Source organism: Ruditapes philippinarum, unplaced genomic scaffold, assembly GCF_026571515.1.
Source record: "Ruditapes philippinarum isolate M1 unplaced genomic scaffold, ASM2657151v2 ctg499_1_1_1_1, whole genome shotgun sequence".
NCBI classification, from domain to species: domain Eukaryota; kingdom Metazoa; phylum Mollusca; class Bivalvia; order Venerida; family Veneridae; genus Ruditapes; species Ruditapes philippinarum.
The window spans coordinates 19,806-38,130 of record NW_026861806.1 but is presented as its reverse complement, the minus strand read 5'-3'; the positions used below and the strand labels follow the sequence as shown (position 1 = coordinate 38,130).

Sequence of the window (18,325 nt, the reverse complement as noted above, 5' to 3'; positions counted from 1 at the left end):
AACTACGACTTAATAAAGCGAACTTCTTGAAATTTTAGTACGTCATTTTTGGATCTTCATATAACTATCAACAACATTTCTATTCACACGAAAATCTATGATAAAAGATATGGCTTTGATTTTTGTATAGTTAATTATCGACATTTAGATAGAGACGTACCCCATGCAACATTTTACGGCCTCCTTTTTTGGGGACCTCTACGTGTTGAGGAGGAGTAAAATATGTCCGTAATGGGTGTGCGCTGTTGTGCGCCTGTATGACGGACATATGGCCAACACCCTGATCGGCTGGTCATGCCTTGCCCTTGGATATATATTTTCTCAAATACTTGAAGATTTCATTGAACTTACACGGTCCCGAAATGAAAACAATTTAATTCACATAAATTATTTTATGCATAGTTTAAATTTTGATTCCTACTTGTGATTCTAGTATACCTATAATTCCTACTAAAACTGTTATGATGGGTGCCGTTATATTTAAACAATCTTTCATATATACATTATAAATACATTATAACATATCCAAGAAGGCAGTGAATAATGGGCTTATTGTGTAAATATTTGCAATCTATACGAGTATATCTCTCTGGTATCCTTGTTGTGCGGTGACTGGATATCCGTCTCCATCGCACATCCCCATGTTGGAGTCCGAGGTGGCTGGCGAACCCGAGAGACGAATTTTTCATATTTCTATCATGGATACACAAACAAAAAAAATCGCAAGAAGATTCAAGTTGTAACATTTCAGTTGATGGAAATTTTTCCCGTTTTCTGATAATCAAATCAAACAGCTCCAAATCAGTCACTGAACTTAGCCCCTTCATTATAGAAAAACAACTATCGGCTTTAATTGGTACGCCTAAAGATGTCAAGAAACTCCACACAAGTGGACTCTTGACAGAGGTAGTGCGGAAACAACAAGCAGACATTATTTTGAAATGGACCAGCTTTTTTAACATCGATGCAACCGCCACACCACACTATTCTCTAAACTCCAGCAAGGGCGTTATCAAATGTTCTGACCTTTCAGGAATGATAGAGACAGATATTGCTGAAGAGTTAAAATCACAGCAGGTGTCAAATGTCAAGCGCAATCATTCTACAAGTGATGGTAATCGAGTGCAAACGAATAGCCTGTAACATTCTCCACACCCATTCGCCCATCATCGATTCGAGTAGGTTACCTTAACGTTCGCGTTGCAGTTTACAATCCAAACCCAATGCAATGTTACAAATGCTTCAAATTTGGTCACCATGAATCAAATTGCGTAAGGCAGACTATTTGCCGCTGATGCAGCTCAAACCATGACAAAAATGAGACTTGTAACGTGCCTGTCAAATGTGCAAACTGTGTAAGAGAGCATTACGCCACCTCCCGGTCATGCCCTTTGTAGTTAAAGGAAAGGAAATTCTCGTCAGAAGTATACGCAAAATATTACCTTTCGAGATGCACGAAAGCTTGTTAAATCACAAGGACCACATTCTTGTCATCACAGATCGGGTGAAAAAAGCAATGGAACCCAATCAACACAGAAAATCGGTTACTTACCTACTTCAAGACACCGAATTGATGGAGGATGAGGATTTATACCTCTCCCCTCATTGAACTCCAAATGCCAGAAGTCCAATAAAGTTTCCTACTTAATAAAAATATTTTTAAATGGATTATAGAAGTCATTCTATCCTACAATGGAATTGCCGTGGTATAATATCTCATTATAATGATCTTCTTCTACTTTTATGAAAATTCTCTCCAAGTGTGTTATGTCTTCAGGAGACTATGTTATCTCCTAAAGATAATATATCTATAAAAGATTATACTCTTTATAACTATATATGCACTAGTAACGCCAGAACATCGAGTGGTACAAGCATTGCCATCTCAAATTGCGTTTCTCAAAAAGAACTAAAACTTAACACAAGATTACAAGCTATAGCTGTGCAGGTGACCTTACATCGACCCCTAACAATTTGTTCTCTTTACCTTCCTCCAAATATAACGGTAACAAGTGATGAACTTGAAATTTATAGACCATAAATAAATTTGCACTTTATCACAAAAATCTAACTTTTTTATTACTGCACCGAATTTTATGAAAAATATATCAAAATGCTTGGAATGATACCAAATAATTTAAGCAATAAATAAAAATACTAAAATAAGTAATTTTACTCGATAACTCTGAATTCTACAAAAAGATGATACAATAATTTACATTGGATTTAGTATAAACTGAGCACTTCTGAACATTTGCGCATTATGTAAAAATGAAAGTACTGAAAGCACTTCTGAGCATTTACGAAATGGTTTACTTTGTGACAGATGGTTCCCCAGCTTCTGCATATAGACTTTCTACAGGTGAGGCGCGAAAAGCACATAAAGCTTAACGTAAAACCTGGTGATGTATGGTATATAGCATTTGAAGATATGATTTTCTTGCAGACCCATATACTACAGAACCATAATCTAATTTTGATCGGATAAGACTTCTGTATAATTTCAGTAATGTGGTAGAATTTCTCTCAATTTGTACTTGATAAAACCTTTAGTAAATTTAAAGCTTTTAGGCATTGAGTTTTCAAATGTTTAATTTGTGTTGTATAAAGAAAGTTTTTTTTATCAAATATTATTTCTAAAAACTTAGCTTCATCAACTACTGGAATTTTTAGAACCAGATTTGTAAAGTTCATAGTCATTATGGTGTTTCCGCAATCGACAAAAAAATAACACATAATAATAATAATTGAGTTTTTGACTTTGACAATTTGAAAACATTTTCAACCGCCCACTTTTGAATTTTATCTAAATTTTGTTCTAATACTTTTCGATCGGTAGCAGATAAGAAAATCGTCTACATATAGAGAACAACCTATGCCTGGTGTAGGAACGCTAGCAATATTGTTTATTTTAAGGTCAAAAAGTGTGACAGAAAGTATGCTTTCTTGAGGAACACCTTGTTCTTGTTGGTGGTCCTCAGAAAAAGTTGAACCAAGTCTTATTTTAAAGTGCCTATCGTTTAGAAATCCAGAAATGAAAAGAGGAAGTCTGCCTTTAATTCCAGCATCGTTTAGATCTTTTAGGATACCATATTTCCAAGTAGTATCGTAAGCCTTCTTTAGATCAAAGAAATTTGATACCAGGTGTTGTTTATTTACAAAGGCTTCTCTAATAAAAGTTTCAAGTCGTACAAGATGATCTTTTGTACTTCGCTGTTTACGAAACTTTGACTAAAAATTAGTGATAATTTTATTATTTTCTAGAAACCAAACTAACCGATTATTTATCATTTTGCAGAGGCAACTTGTTAGTGAAATTGGACGATAGTTTGAAGGGTCAGTTGAATCTTTTCCAGAGATAGGAATAACCAACGCATTTTTCCAAGTTTTAGCCATAGTTTCTGCAATATCCGTTTTTGTTTTGGCATATTGGCCATCACCAGTTTTTTAGTGAACAGTTGACTATTTTTATACTTACCACTTATTTTTCGTACTGCATCCCAGACTTTCCTATAGGAGTATTTGAATTAATATGATTGCCATGATTGGGGTTTAGATTGACGAATTGATCCTCTAGCTTTGGGCCTGAATATTCTATAATAACCAAGGTGTTCTGTTGTAGGGCGATGTCCAAACTTTTTAAGTGAAGCCTTACGTATATGAACGGTTTTTTACATTCATCGTTAAACTATTTTTTTATTTTGTTACTTTTATTATTTTTTGTTAATGGAATACCTTTGCAGGCAATCGATTGTAATGCTGAAGAGAACGTTTCAGCTATACCAGCAGAAGTGAAATTAAATTCATTTTTGTTAGAACAATAGAACAGAGCCTAGTACATGTTTCCAAATCTGCTTTCTTAAATTTAAAAAATTGACGTCTTTCATCTGGTATAGAGTCATTTGATGTTAGTAACAATGAATAATGATCACTGCCGTACTGGTCATCTAAAACTTTTCAATCGAAGTCCAAGTATATAGCAGAGTTGACAATCGAGAGGTCGATGCAAGAAAGCGTACCTGTACCTGGATGTAATTATGTAGGTGACCGATTGTTTAATGTACAAAGCTAAAAGTTATCAATACATGTTTCAGTTAAATTACTTTGTTATTTGTAGATATACTGCCCCATATAGGATAATGAGCATTTAAGTCGCCAGGAAAAGGAAAGGTGATGGTAATTGTCGTACAATACGTCTATAATTATTATAGACATTGAACATTGATTTTTTTTCAAAACGGCTTATATTAAGTTTATTATACATATGATCAGTACATGTGCTGGGATTGACATATACATTTTATTTGGATTTTAAAGGCATTTTAAGTTCCACACCCCAAGTGTCTGTGACTTGCATAAATTTGCACATGCGCTTTTGTCGGCCGCTTTTGAATATTAATTAAGTAAAATGACGTCAAAAAGCCAACCTATATTAATATTTTTATTTATGGTTAAAGGATATACATGCAGTTCAGATTTAAATTCACATCTTGGCGATAAAGATACTGCACTCGTTAAAGTAAACACCAAGACAAAATGTCAATTAATGTATATTTTTATTACTAATGAAGATAAAAGTCTAAGTTTCTTATTTCTGTAGAACAGCAAGGATGAACACTTACATATGCTTCGTAAATACTATTTTCATAGTAGCGTAGTAATTTTTATAACCGTTCTTTCATACAGATAATGACGTCATCTGAGCGCATGAGCTGTCTGGCATTAAAAGTTTCAGACGGTTTTTCCGGCATGGATAAAAACATCGAAATCCAAATCCGATTTTAAACTATATTTCATAGTCGATGATATAATGTTTACCACAAGAAATTAATAAGCAAATTTCAATGTCACTCTTTTATTGCTGATACCTACAATACATTTTTTTTTAAAGAAACTGAATGTTTTTGTTGGGGTATTTGTGGAAAACGCCAGGTTATGATAGGCAAATTCATGAATTGCATGTAACTGCTTTGATTAGATTATGACGTTCCTTTCATTTAAAATAAAAAAACTGTATGGCTATGTCGTGTAAATATCTGGCGTCAAAGTAGCTCAACGTCACGCTAGATGGTAGTGTTTCAATATTTACCGCCCCTCAAATAAATAAGAAATTTCTTATTTACTAAATTTATTAAACCCTTTCGCATATCATTATTTTTAACTCATTTAATAAATTCAAAGAACCTACACTCATTCATTATTCTCTGTTATGTTTATTTTTCTTTCAATGAGCGACCAGATTGATAAACACAGACTCATTTATCTGAATGTAAGCTAGTCGCAATCACTTTTAAAATAATGTAAAGACAACAATACACAAATTTTTCCTAAAAGTGGAGGCTTTTCTTCCCATTCTGCATTTTATACAAAAATATTCTCAAACTATACATGTGTGTTTAAATTGACAGATAAAGGTTGGTATATGTATATTAAAAACGAATATACGAGTATATTATGTCACCCGTTAGAAAGATATTCATATCCGATGGGGCAGCATTGCTCAATTATTTATTTCTGAACTAACAAACATGTTTTTCAGATATATATCATTTCCTACATACAAATAATTCATTATTAGCTGATTGAAGAAATGGAAATCCACCAAGCAGAACAGTGCGCCGTACGTTATCATTGATATTTTGTGCGCAATACGTTATCATTTCCGGAAAATGCCCCGATATTAATATTAACAGCAGTGAATCTAGCGAGAATGGGCATGGATGCTAAGATGACGACCTACTATAACTTTTTAAAGTCAGTGGTTTCAATTAATATACATATTTGTAAACGAAACAGTGAATCTTAGAGAAGAAGCGGTACGTTACCACGATCAAACCGGTAGAAAATTCTCTTGTTTCGATTCTAGTGACGCGCATTTCAAAAGGACTACGGGACGAAACATCATGAAATAAAACCCAGTGTGTCCGGAAAATTTAGGAGAAGGTTATTTTATATACATTTACACAAGAACATCACGAACTTCAGAGAAGAAAGGGAAAAACTTACTTTTCGGCTGCATCCGCCATCTTCTTTGTTTGGGTAACGAACGGCGTGATTCTCCCCAGTGAAACAGATCCCGCATATTCAACTTTAATTTTCATTGGCACGGCCGAATGTACCGTTTATTGTTGTATGTACTTCAATACAGCTATGAAAATGAATTTGTATAGCGGTACGTAACAGATTTCTATTTAGCATATTTTTAGCATGAGTTCTTGTCACAAAGATAAAACGGTTATTCATTTTATTCTATAATTTCTTTTCTTTATTAGTTTTGCTCGAGTAAAACAATTATGATAATTTATAACCGGTTTTCAACATAATCACACATGCTTGCTAATCCATTGAAAACTAGATCTACAAAGTACGCTTGATTGAAATGAAAAAAAAAACTATATCTTTCATAGTCCTAATAAAAGAAAGGAAAAATCGAAAATCTTGTTTATTCTTAATTATGGAAAGAAAACGAAAAGCACCAAGTTTTGAAACAAAATATGAGATTTTATGAGTTTGTTATAAGTGGAGTTTACAGTATTTTATATTGCTTGACACAGGAACTCCACTGTTAATGTAATATACTCTAAATAAGATACCGTATTAAAGGTTAATATCAACACAAACTCATAATAAGCGTACAAGCATGTAATAATTTGTTGTGTGGTATTTTGCCTTAACACTATTGAAAAGTCAAATGCAGGCTGTGGTTCTGTTACTTAGAAGCAGTTATGAAATTTAAGGAACCGCCAAATGCAGCCAATAGTGTTATAACTGGCAATCACTCATTATTGCTCTGTGTCTGTGTACTAAACTGAAAGAACAATGGACTGTTAATTAATTACAAATAAATGCCTGTAACTAGGTAACGGTGTCATGCTGTCCTTATGCTAGGAAATATTCATGTGTGCATTAACTAGGGAACAGTTCTCTTTAACTAGGAAACATTAGTGTAGGCCTTGTAAGTTGTAACTAGGAAGGTCATGATAATAATAAATGCCATATCATGCAGTTCGAATTGGAATATCCGTCACAAAGTTATCCGCTCATTTGTTATCATGGCACAAACTAAAAAACAATGTAAATAACAAACAGCAATGCTAAAAGACACCACTTGCAAAGCCCAAAATTTTCAATTCCTTTGTCTTTTATAACATGCAGCTTGGTACTTTAGCCTTCTGATATGGCAATAGTAGAAAATGAAAAAAAAAACTCTTTCAATGTTGTATAACATCTTAATTAAACCTTAAATGTTTTACAAGACTTACATGGAAATGAAATCAAATTCTTAAATAAGGATCAGGTTAATCATTTATGATTTATCACATAAGAAATTTTATAAACAATACAAAACTTATTATAAAATTGTCGCATACACGTTGTTACACTTTCTAAAACATGTAATGTTTAACTACCAATGCTTGTGTTAATATGTTGGAGATCCCCCCCTTTCAGACTTTTGTATTAGAATTCATTTTTTTACAAAATTATGAAAGAAGAAAATGTGATATTTTAATTATGCTCCCTTAATTGGTTTATTTCACAAAACCATAAGCAGTCAATAACAGTTCCACTGCAAACAAACTCCAAAGAACATGTGTATCTGTATGAAGCTGAATGGTGATGATTCAAGTAAAGGTCAACTGCCCTCAGTTACTACTTGGTTTTGATGAACATAGATAATTTTAGGGTTCATAAATCTATATGCTCATATCCGAAACATTTGAAGAATTTAAACGCCATACATTAAACAAAATTTATTCGCGACAAACTAGAGATTTCAGGATTAATGAACATTACTAAAAAGATTCAGGACACCATTTGTATTTATAATTAGGCTAAAAGTATCAAATTGTGGTCAATAATGTGCAAAAAATACAGAAATTTTTGCACAAATGAAAAAATATGAAAAACAAAATCAACAAGGAAGAGTGACGTTAAATGAACGCAACCACTACACAACCAGCAACACAGGATCAGCAGCAACGATCCAAGTAGGACCCTAAAAACAGGACAAGGCTCAAGGCAAAGCAGGGACGGGACAATCGCTTAAATAATATATAATAGCAAATATAAGTAACAGACAAGGAAATTAAAGCAGCCAATGTATTGCTAGATTAATAGGCCCACAAAGTAAAGGGGAAGAAGACTAGAGGGTCAATGAAGGGAGGGAATAATTAAAAAATTAAACAAGGGGCAAAAGAAAAGACCGTATGCGAGAAAACAACAAGGGACACAAAAGTATTATCAAGATAGTATATAAGAAAGACGTACATCTGAGAAACACGGAGGACACGGCCTTGGAACGGTCAGCGGCCTTATCATTGCTGAGGAGTTAAATCCGGTTAACGGTGCACCAAACCTCAATCTTAGTTCTACCATGTTCCTCTGAAACGAGATGAATCCCTGCCAAGTGAAATTCTAACAAAAGGTGAAATAATAAAAAACAGAAATGATCATGTAGAAATTTATGAAAGTAAACCCAATGACCGTAAGAAAAGTATTCAATGTCAGACCAATGAGAAAATTACCTATAAGAGTCCGACGAAGCAAGGCAGAAGTCGGAAATTAAGACAATTTTGTCCCAAAGCGTTTTTATAACTGTCCATCATAAAAACTTCCACTTGGTCCGTCAGATGTAATCAAAAAAGGAAAGCATAGCGACAAACTGTAAAAGTGTTGTGAACATTTAGCATGCAGTATGTCTTGAAATAGTAGAGTCAAAACCGCTTTTATTAAAACGTTTAATAATTTTAGTAAAAACAACATAAATATTACCTTGACCCAAGATCTTTTGAAGTTTATAAATCGTATGTCCATAAAATATAAATATAGATTGCTTATCCCTTGCCACAGAAGCGTTTTTAAATCCCAAATGAATTTTGAAATAAGATCAAAATTACGATTGTAAAATTTTGTACAAAATATTCGTTATTTATGATTGCTGTAGCCCTGTTTTAGAAGCTTTCTAGTAATAAAAATATTCCGCTCGTTAAAATCCTTTGCTACAAACTCTATCGTATATGATTACACGAGATACATATGAACATAAATGTGAATAATAAACAATACCAAAATCAGAGTTATCTCTGTTTTCATAGATGTTCTTTAGTGTAAGGAGGCATTGACCCCATAAAGTCCAAAAAAATCACAAATACGATTTTCATGTAAGCATGCTATATACCAAGATTGATTACCTTATATCAGTCCGAATCAAAACATTTGTCCAGAAACTATTTCTTATATTTTAGCAACTGTCGCATTGACCTTGACTCCATGGTATCCAAACGCAATCCTAACCGGAGTTTCCACACAAGGTTGCTTAATACCATTTTGATTTCATACTCTAGCTATTATCCGGAAACCGTGAAATGGACAGACAGACGGACGGAAAAATTAACTACGATGTTCCCCTACACTTCGTTTGTGGGGGTATAATAAGAGCAGAAATTTCATGCAATTCGAAGATTCATGCAATTTGAAGATTACAACATTATAAACCTTCAAACAAAGTTAGCCTGTTATCTAATATAGTTTGGTTTGTAAGGATAGACACGCATTTTATTTCAGAAGGGCAATACCTTAGAGACCCTTTTTACTATTCTGGTAAGGTACAATATCCATATCTAATGACATTCTTTGTTAAATTCTTTTGAGATGATACCCACTCTTTCAGCAGTTTTGGTCAATTTTGCCTTTTTACCTCTTTAACCTTGTCGAAACTGATATTTTTTTTATATCACATTACTTTATTACGTGAAGGTGACAATAAATCATTTGACGTCGCTATTGGAAATTACCAGTAGAAGTTTTCAAAAGTCTACTTTGACTAAAATAGCACAGGACTTTAGATGTAAATGCCAATGATAATATTATTGTGAAATATCACCTATATTGTGTATGAAAGTTTCGTTACATTTAGATCATGATAATTATAGCATTGAGTCACTGTTGAGACAAAATATTGCATTCAAAAATGAGAAATTATGCAATTTAGAACATGTTACTATATACTTATAATAGAAAAAATATAAGAACTGTTGCATTTAGAGAAAGTTACGGCTTACAATAATACAGCCCTCTTTGTATATAGTTAAACAATGTAACTTTTATCAAAATCTCGTGCTGAAAATGTTTTACAGAGGAAAAACACACTCTTGCTTTATTGTGCAACTGTTTATTACTATTTGTTTATTATATAAAATACTAAATTATGGTAAGTCTGCTCTTTATCATACTTTTTGGGTTTAGGAATAATATTATTTTTATTACAGCAGATAGTATTACTTTTTTGTTACCTTCATGACACTGCTGAAAATGTAAAAAGACAAATTTCGCTTACATGTTTACAAAACTACGATCCTATTTTATTATTATTTATAAATATACATATATTTTACAAAATATTAAAAAAAACATATAATCTGAAGGTAACTAAAAGCCAAGAAAACGAAACAAACCTATCCGAAACAGCATTTAGGTATTAAATAGTATTGTGTGGAATCAGGTATGATATCTTGTTTATATTTTTATTTTAACTTTTTTGTAAACCTTTCACTGCTTTAATTTGATTTTATTGTTATATAACCATAACTGTACGTTTAAGGCCCCAAAGGGCGTAAAATGTTGCACTTTCCATTAATTACCATGAACAGACTAAATAGAATAGAGTTAACAGTTTTCATTGTTCTCAGTGGCTGTCTCCTTTCCATATTGTTTTACAAATTTGTTCTCATTTTTTTTGGAATAGCACATTGTACTTGGATCCAGCATTAAAGCGGCTATAAATCATGATTCAATCTAAACGTTATCATTTATAATACATAACTAATTATAAGCTCCAATAAAAAGATTTCTTTATGCAATTTCTATGAATTATGAGCTACAGACAATATGATCTGACAATTATGCAAAGTCAATTTTGTTATTACTCCATGTTCTTTTTCTTTCATTACAGTAGGATTTGCTCTGCTACAGTCATTTCTTAAAATCGTTCTTTTAAAAATGTACAAATCTGCCTAATACTTACACTGTAGCTCTTGATAAGTATATATGTATTGCACATGAACTTGAATTCATTTATCTTTAATGTTTTGTGTAGCATTTAATTACTTTTAAACTGTAAGAAATATTAAATGTCTTTGGATTGCCTAATGTGTGACTGATCATTTGTTTTGTAAGTTCATACAAAATCTCAAATTCTACGCTTTTCTCAATGTGCCTTTCACAATTTTGCCTCGTTGGGCTTTCTTTAGGAATTCTGTTTTTCTCTTTTTCACAGCAATTAAAACATATTGCAATTCGTATTTATTTTCTATTCACAGATTATGTTCTTCACCAGGGCCATCTTTCTCAGAAATCGTACAACATGATATGTCTTGTAAGTGATGTTCCAATATTGATATACACAAAGAAAATAGCGTATTGACAAACTTTTAATTTAAGTTTCTTTATATTTTGTTTTACAAAAACAATAGATTATTTTCCCGCCAATATTTAAATGTTTGAATACGATATTTTAATGAATCTTGCAAGCTTTTATGAAGAACTCTTGTGATTCCGGAAATCTTGCTTGCATACTTTTTAATCACCCTTGCCTTTTAAATTTGTCTTTGGACGTCTTGTCTGTGATATGCAGGATTCATAGCCTCAAATCCCCTTTTAAAATGTCATTTAATTTAGTGCCGACCATTGTTTACCCGTTTAGGTAATACATTCATTCATTTGGGGTACGATACGCCGCTTTCTTATTGAATGATTCTAACGAGTCACTCTGAAGGTTCCATGATTACTGCCGTATGAACACATTTGCTGATGTTTCTAAATTAAAAATTTCAACGGTTTTTTGTTAAAATGTTGAATTCTGTTTAAGCCGCTGCTAGGATTGTGAACGGTAACTTCCACTATCCAGTACCGTCTATGAAAAAGTCCATTTAAACCGAGCCAGCATTATTTTCAATTTGGTCGTATTGGGCTGTCTTTAGGGATTTCATGTTCTCTATTCTACACATCAGCTATATAACAAATTATTGTTTATAATGCAGAGGGTTAATATAAGGAAATATATTTTAAGTCTTAGGCTTTAATTCGTTTTAGTACCTTCTGTAACCGAACATGCATTTTGATAATTTTACATTGCTAGCTGCATTTTTAGTTATATTTATTCAACTATGAATTAAAATTCTGACATATGTGTCATGGTGCCGATCCTTTGACTGCAACGTTAGACAATTTTATGTGGGAATTCGAAAGTTTTTAAACAAGACTCGATTTACATTTTAAACTTTTTAACATTATTTTCTTCATGAAATACAAAATAGTTTCTAATAAACAAACTGATATGATTTCTAGTACCTTCCATGAACAGGCTAAATCAAACTGAGCCTATAATATTTGTGATTATAGTTTTGTTGTTTTGATCAATCATAGGAGATTCTGTTCTTTCTTTTCTCATTTATTTTGAACCCGGAAATGGATGTTTGAAAAAGATAACAGCACATATACCATGATAACCAAGGCAAACGCAACAGCTTGTTATCTCTGCGCATTGCCCACAGTCTTTACTAACTTCAACTGTTAAAAAAATTAATTTGATAAATTACTCTTTCAGAAAGTGCTTTATTTAGTATGTAATAGCTGTCTTTTATGCGTTGTTTCAGAAAGATAATTTGTCCTCTATTTCATACACATTTCCTGTTCCATCATTAAATCTGGCAACGATTTGTTGAAAAACTGTTTGCCCGAAAAAAGAAACCCAAATCAACGAATATGTATGTCTTTATAATGGGTGACATAAACATTTTAACACTGCCTTGAATATATAAACACACTTGATGTCAGTTTGTTTTACCTGACAAGTGTACAATATTTAAACAAATATAAACAAAAAAGTAACAAGTAAATTACAAGTTAATAACAGTAAAAATTCACTGATAAAAACACCCAATAACAGTGTTTTGGCAACCCCTAGTTGGCTCACATGTTGTTACATGTTGTGTTCATAATAAGACATGACATGAATGAATCAAGTCAATGTTAGTATCACATAAACATGATTACACATATCCTGCTCTAAAATGTGACATAAACTTATGCACAATTTGTTATATTTTTATTAGTACACGTATTTCAGGTTTTGATAAATGTTTCAATAGTTGGTGGTAAAAATAGTTAGCCTATACCGTCGTCTGGTCGTCTGAACAACATAATAATTCACATATTCAACATAGTTTATAATGATTTCATTCACAGTCAAAAAGAAACACATGTTGCTCACGTTTCAGATGAGATCTCAAACCAATTTGAAGCTTTTGTATGGAATGATATATTTTTATGAATTAGACAACGTGTGTTCTTTTGAAGCCTATGTAATATGTTTTATTATACCAAATTTTCCCAAATGGTTGAGGTATTTCGATCGAACATGTCTAAATTCATATGTTTTCTAATTCCTATTCAGAAAAATAGTACACATCAACTTAACAAAACCAGTCTGGAATTTCAAAAGCAGAATGAACGTATGGAACAAAGATTGAAATTAATACGGCAAAAATGTCAACATTACATGCAAGATAATTACTGGCAGAACCTTCGGCTAAGTGGTCATGTTTTATCTTACGAAAAAGAGCAAATACATTTTTGTTTAGTTCCAAAAGCAGGAAATACATTCTGGAAACGTATCATACGATTTCTAGCGAATGACTTCCCAGAAAACTTAAATATAAAGCGGCCAACAGATATCGACAGACATTATATTCATGAAAGTCCTCTTATCAATATTCAGAGATGGAGTATGCAAAATCCTATTTCTCGGATGTTGATGACAAACGGAAAATTATTTATGATTGCACGTGATCCATTTTCAAGATTATGGTCAGCGTACATCGACAAATTTCTCCTTCCTGACTTTTGGCACAAGGATGCCTTGGATTGTGTAAAGAAACTCCGACCAAATGCGACATATAATGAGATAAAATGTGCAAATGATGTATCATTTGAAGACTTTCTTAAATTTATATGCGAGACATTTACAAAAGGATTGAATAATCACTGGGAAAGATTGCATCGAATATGTAGCCCGTGTCACGTTCAATTTGATGTTATCGGTACAATAGAAACTTTTCTTTCGGATTACGACTACATATTAACAAAATTTAATTTAGATTTTCTTAAAGAAAATACAACGAAACTTGATATTGTTCAGGTTGAAATAGCAACACTAACTAAATACAATTTTGATTTAGAAAGAGCAGTTGTGCAGACATGTTTTGACAAGACTGATGTTGCAAAGAGACTGTGGTTAGCTTTTCAATACAATGGTTATATAGATAGGCACATGCATTTTCCTAAAAATGATTTGCTGAAGACTAAATTTGTAGAATACCCAATTCAAATATTTACAGATATTGTTTTAAGAACAATAAAAAATCAAACTAAATATGGGATTGATATAACAAGACAAAAACGAACAATGATGCTAGAAGCTTATAGGAAAATACCAAAAGACTTATTAAAAAATATAATTTCGGTGTATAAATATGATTTTGAACTTTTTGGATATAAAAGTAAATTGTTTGATGATTAAAAGTAAATAACATAGCTTTGAGGTTCCAACCCAAATAAACACAAAAACCTGTTCGTATACTGCCTAACGCTTTTCCTATTTTTTAACGCCATCTTTCATTTTTGATCTTGTTTATCTTATCGTATTAAAATGACGTTATCAACTCTCACTGACTTACAAGCTTAAAATGTCTACTGTCCTTGAATGAACAGTTACCACTTGCACACAATTTCATTTTAAAAATCCAATAACTGTGTCCAAGCCAAAGCGTTACCCTCAGAAATTTCGAAGATATCTTCACATTAACGGTAGATATACTGTATAGACCGATTATTGAAAACAAAAGAAATTGTAAACGTAAATAAAGATCTAGTCATGTACATGATAATTATAAATCTTGTTTTTGATAAATGTTTGGAAATTATCAGAAATTTTGCATAAAAGGAAGAACTTTAGCCATAAATAAGATTGGGAGAAATCGGGGGCATTAAGATGACAACATCAGAACTGTACTTGAAAGCACACAAGTACATAAAAATACTAGTACTGAACGCTTTTCTCAAAAATAATCTCACAAAATAAAGAGCATTTATCAATATAAATAACAAAAGAAAACAACATTTTCTCATCTTAATTTTGCGTTTTCAAAGTTAATCGGAGGTTTCTTGCCTGTTTGTTAAACTCAATGACAAATATTTGTTAAATTTCACGCCATAAAAATCAAAAACTGTTGCTTACCATTAATGTGTTTGTAAACTAAATGGGTGACGGACGGTGTAAAGTTGATATCACAGGACCATTTGTGTAACTTACCAAAAGAATTGAAAACACAATAAAATGCTAGTTTCATGAATTGTATTGAATATTAAAGACATCAAGTGTTAATAGTTTACATAATTTAAAAGTAAATAAAACAAAGATTGGAAATATTCCGAGAAATAAAACAACGGCTAACCGCAATGGTGGTCAAAGCGCTTCTGGTCAATTATGACGTCACACCTTCAAAGGTTTAATTGTTCGTGAAAGTTTCACGTCATAAACTGACGTCATAAACGTGTGTCCATTAACACAACACTTGTTAATAGAAATTAACATACAAAATGAGATAAAATTATGTTGGCAAATGTGTCAAAAAATCCAAAGCGTTACGTGTTTAGCAGAGTAAAAAAATGGCTTACAGATTTCTTATGTCGTTGCCATCAATAAACTTGGTAAATATAAGTGACTGTCATTTAAATTATGTTTGTACATAAAATGAAAATCAAGAAACAATATTAAAAAGATAATTGATAACAAACAGTTGTACTTTGGTTGTTGTAGTTTTTTCAGGAAATGGGAGAACAAGTCTGTGAAGGTTTATACAATGCCGAGACATCAGCGATAAATTCTGTTCCATTCCCTTAATTTCTTTTATTTATTTCTTTTGAACCTTACACTCACTCGGTCGCACACAAATCCTTGGATTGATAGGATGCACATTATTATTTAATCATAAATAATTCTTTTACTTACTTCATGAACAATCTGGAATCGTAAATGAAAAATCAGCAGCTGTTTCAAAATTCCAAATATTATCATTTCATATAATATGTTGGCTACTGCTTAAGCCGGTGCTAGGGGTGGTGGACCGAAACTTTTACTTTTCATTATAGTCATTGAACAGACTCAATCAAATCGAAACCAGGCCCGGATCCACAGAGGGGGGGGGGATGGAATTAAGGGGCTGAAGCCCCCCAAACACCTTGCCCTAAATTAAAAGTTATACCAAAAGGCACATTGAGAGCGAAATATTAGCAAAAACTCGCTTAAGATAAATGTAAGTCACTAAATCCTTGTTAATTTCTGCCTGGACCCCTGCTAAGTTTCCTGTCATAAAATTCTTTTAGTCAAAACATTGCATGCCTCTAGCCAATTTGTCAACAAAATATCTTTGACTATGTACTCCTGGTCATGTAGACGCTTTTCGTTGATTACCCTGGTCAGTGTTGTGGAACATAAAGTGCCTACATGATACTGTGTAGATTAGCCCAAGTATTCTTAGGAGATCGCAATGCCAAAACTTGTTAATTAGAAATAGCTCCCTTGAATTTGACGACGATTTTTAATATATAATATTCAAATAGTTCTTTATTTATATAAATACTGAAGTGTAAGTGATGTAAATCTTTGATAAAAAATAATTTGAGTACTGCTCAAGCCGGTGCTAGGGGGCGTAAATCCTTTAATCCTTTAAAATAAGCTGGGGATCATAAATTGCATTCATAGTCTTGTCTTTACCTGAAACACTAATGTCACTGTCAATGATTTCAGAGATGGATAGTGAATTTAGACAAATTGATCCTCCAGATTAAGATATACCAGATGTACTTGGCTTTGCATGATTGACAGATGATTTGGGAGTATTGGCTTTGCTTTGTTTGGCAAAGATCTCTTGGTTGTTAATAAATTTGGTGGCTGACTTGCTTGTATCGATTTGACTTTATTTTTCGATAATGGCTGTATTTTTTACTGTTTAACATTTTGCCTCATACATAGGGAGGAAAAAAATCTCTTTGGTCTCTGCTTCAATTGCACGGCTGTAATTGTTCTGCTTTCAAAGAAAGTAGATAAACGTTCCTGAGATTGTGACTCCTGGTTGCGAAATTCAGTAGGTTGGGCAAACAGGACGCTCTCTTAAAATTAAATTCCGAGAAAACTTCTATAAAATGAGAAATCGTAGCAAATTACTACTCTTTTATATCAACACTTTAGAAAAGTTTGCCATTCTTTTTAACATGTAAAAATTCAACCAGTGGAACAAATTATTTACGATTTTGATCGTATTGTATTTTATTCTTTTCCCTGTTTTAAACGTGCCTTAAACTGATTACTCTATAATCACATCCTTTGCTGGATATGGGGTCAGGGACAACTCCAGCCTCCTATCTTATCAATATACTGATTAAGAGGGTGGCTGGTATTGTCCCCGGCACCCTGGGGGCGCCCTGCTTTGGCAGAGAGGAAAAGTGCTTGCATTTTACGTTGCCACGGAGGTGCTCGGGTTGATTTCAGGGCCCCATTCCCAGCCCGGTGGTTATTTAGTTTATTTTATTGTTGTAATCAAAACATACTGAAATATGCAATTTAATTCATCACAGTGAATGCTTATGGTTTCTGGTACATTTATTATTAAGAAAAGTAAAAAAAAATATTGATATAAATGAAAAGAAAATACAATAACATATTTTTGCACCATTCATTTATATTTAACACAACTTTTACTATCTTTTTTTTCTCTTATTTTTGCAGTAAGTGTAATTTCTTTTATATGCCACCATTATACAATATGTTTTTGAGGTCTGTATGTTTGTTTAAACTTTTCCACTGGGTATATATATTTAACTTAGTCAAGTGTAATGTTTATATGTATTTTAGATATAATGATGAATGTTTTTTTGTAAAAATTAGCAATGAGTAATCTTAAAATATTCTCTTACAATTGCCGTGGTTTAAATGACAGCATCAAGAGGCGTGATGTTTTTAATCTATTTCATACAAAATATGCTGATATAATTTGTCTGCAAGAAACACATTTTATTAAAAAATTTGAAAAGAAAATTTATTCTGAATGGAATGGCTTATGTTATTTTAGTCATTGTAAATCTAATACAAAAGGTGTGGCCATCTTATGTAGAAAAGATTTAGATATTAAAATAAATTTTGTTAAAACTGATGACTCTGGAAGTTTTATAATGTTAGGTATTTCATTGGGTTCCATAAATTTTACAT

At 32.3% G+C, this 18,325-nt stretch overlaps 1 protein-coding gene across 2 annotated transcripts; it reads left to right on the top strand.

Annotated features, from left to right (window-relative positions):
* The first annotated feature begins 9,822 nt into the window (after window positions 1–9,822).
* Window positions 9,823–16,261, top strand: LOC132716884 (carbohydrate sulfotransferase 11-like). Of its 2 annotated transcripts, XM_060700219.1 has the most exons (3): window positions 9,823–10,210; window positions 11,319–11,374; window positions 13,454–16,261. In XM_060700219.1, exons 1-3 carry the CDS (start codon window positions 10,126–10,128, stop codon window positions 14,576–14,578), a joined length of 1,266 nt encoding a protein of 421 aa, XP_060556202.1. In that variant the 5' UTR covers window positions 9,823–10,125; the 3' UTR covers window positions 14,579–16,261. The 2 variants fall into 2 exon arrangements, with proteins under 2 accessions (XP_060556202.1, XP_060556201.1); XM_060700218.1 differs by lacking the exon at window positions 9,823–10,210 and having other exon boundaries at window positions 10,231–11,374.
* The last annotated feature ends 2,064 nt before the right edge of the window (window positions 16,262–18,325 follow it).

Coding starts and splice junctions, on each gene's coding strand:
- LOC132716884 (XM_060700218.1), top strand. CDS start 11,210: ATGTGCCTTTCACAATTTTGCCTCGTTGGGCTTTCTTTAGGAATTCTG. Junction 11,375..13,453: donor CGTACAACATGATATGTCTT/GTAAGTGATGTT, acceptor ATTCCTATTCAG/AAAAATAGTACACATCAACT.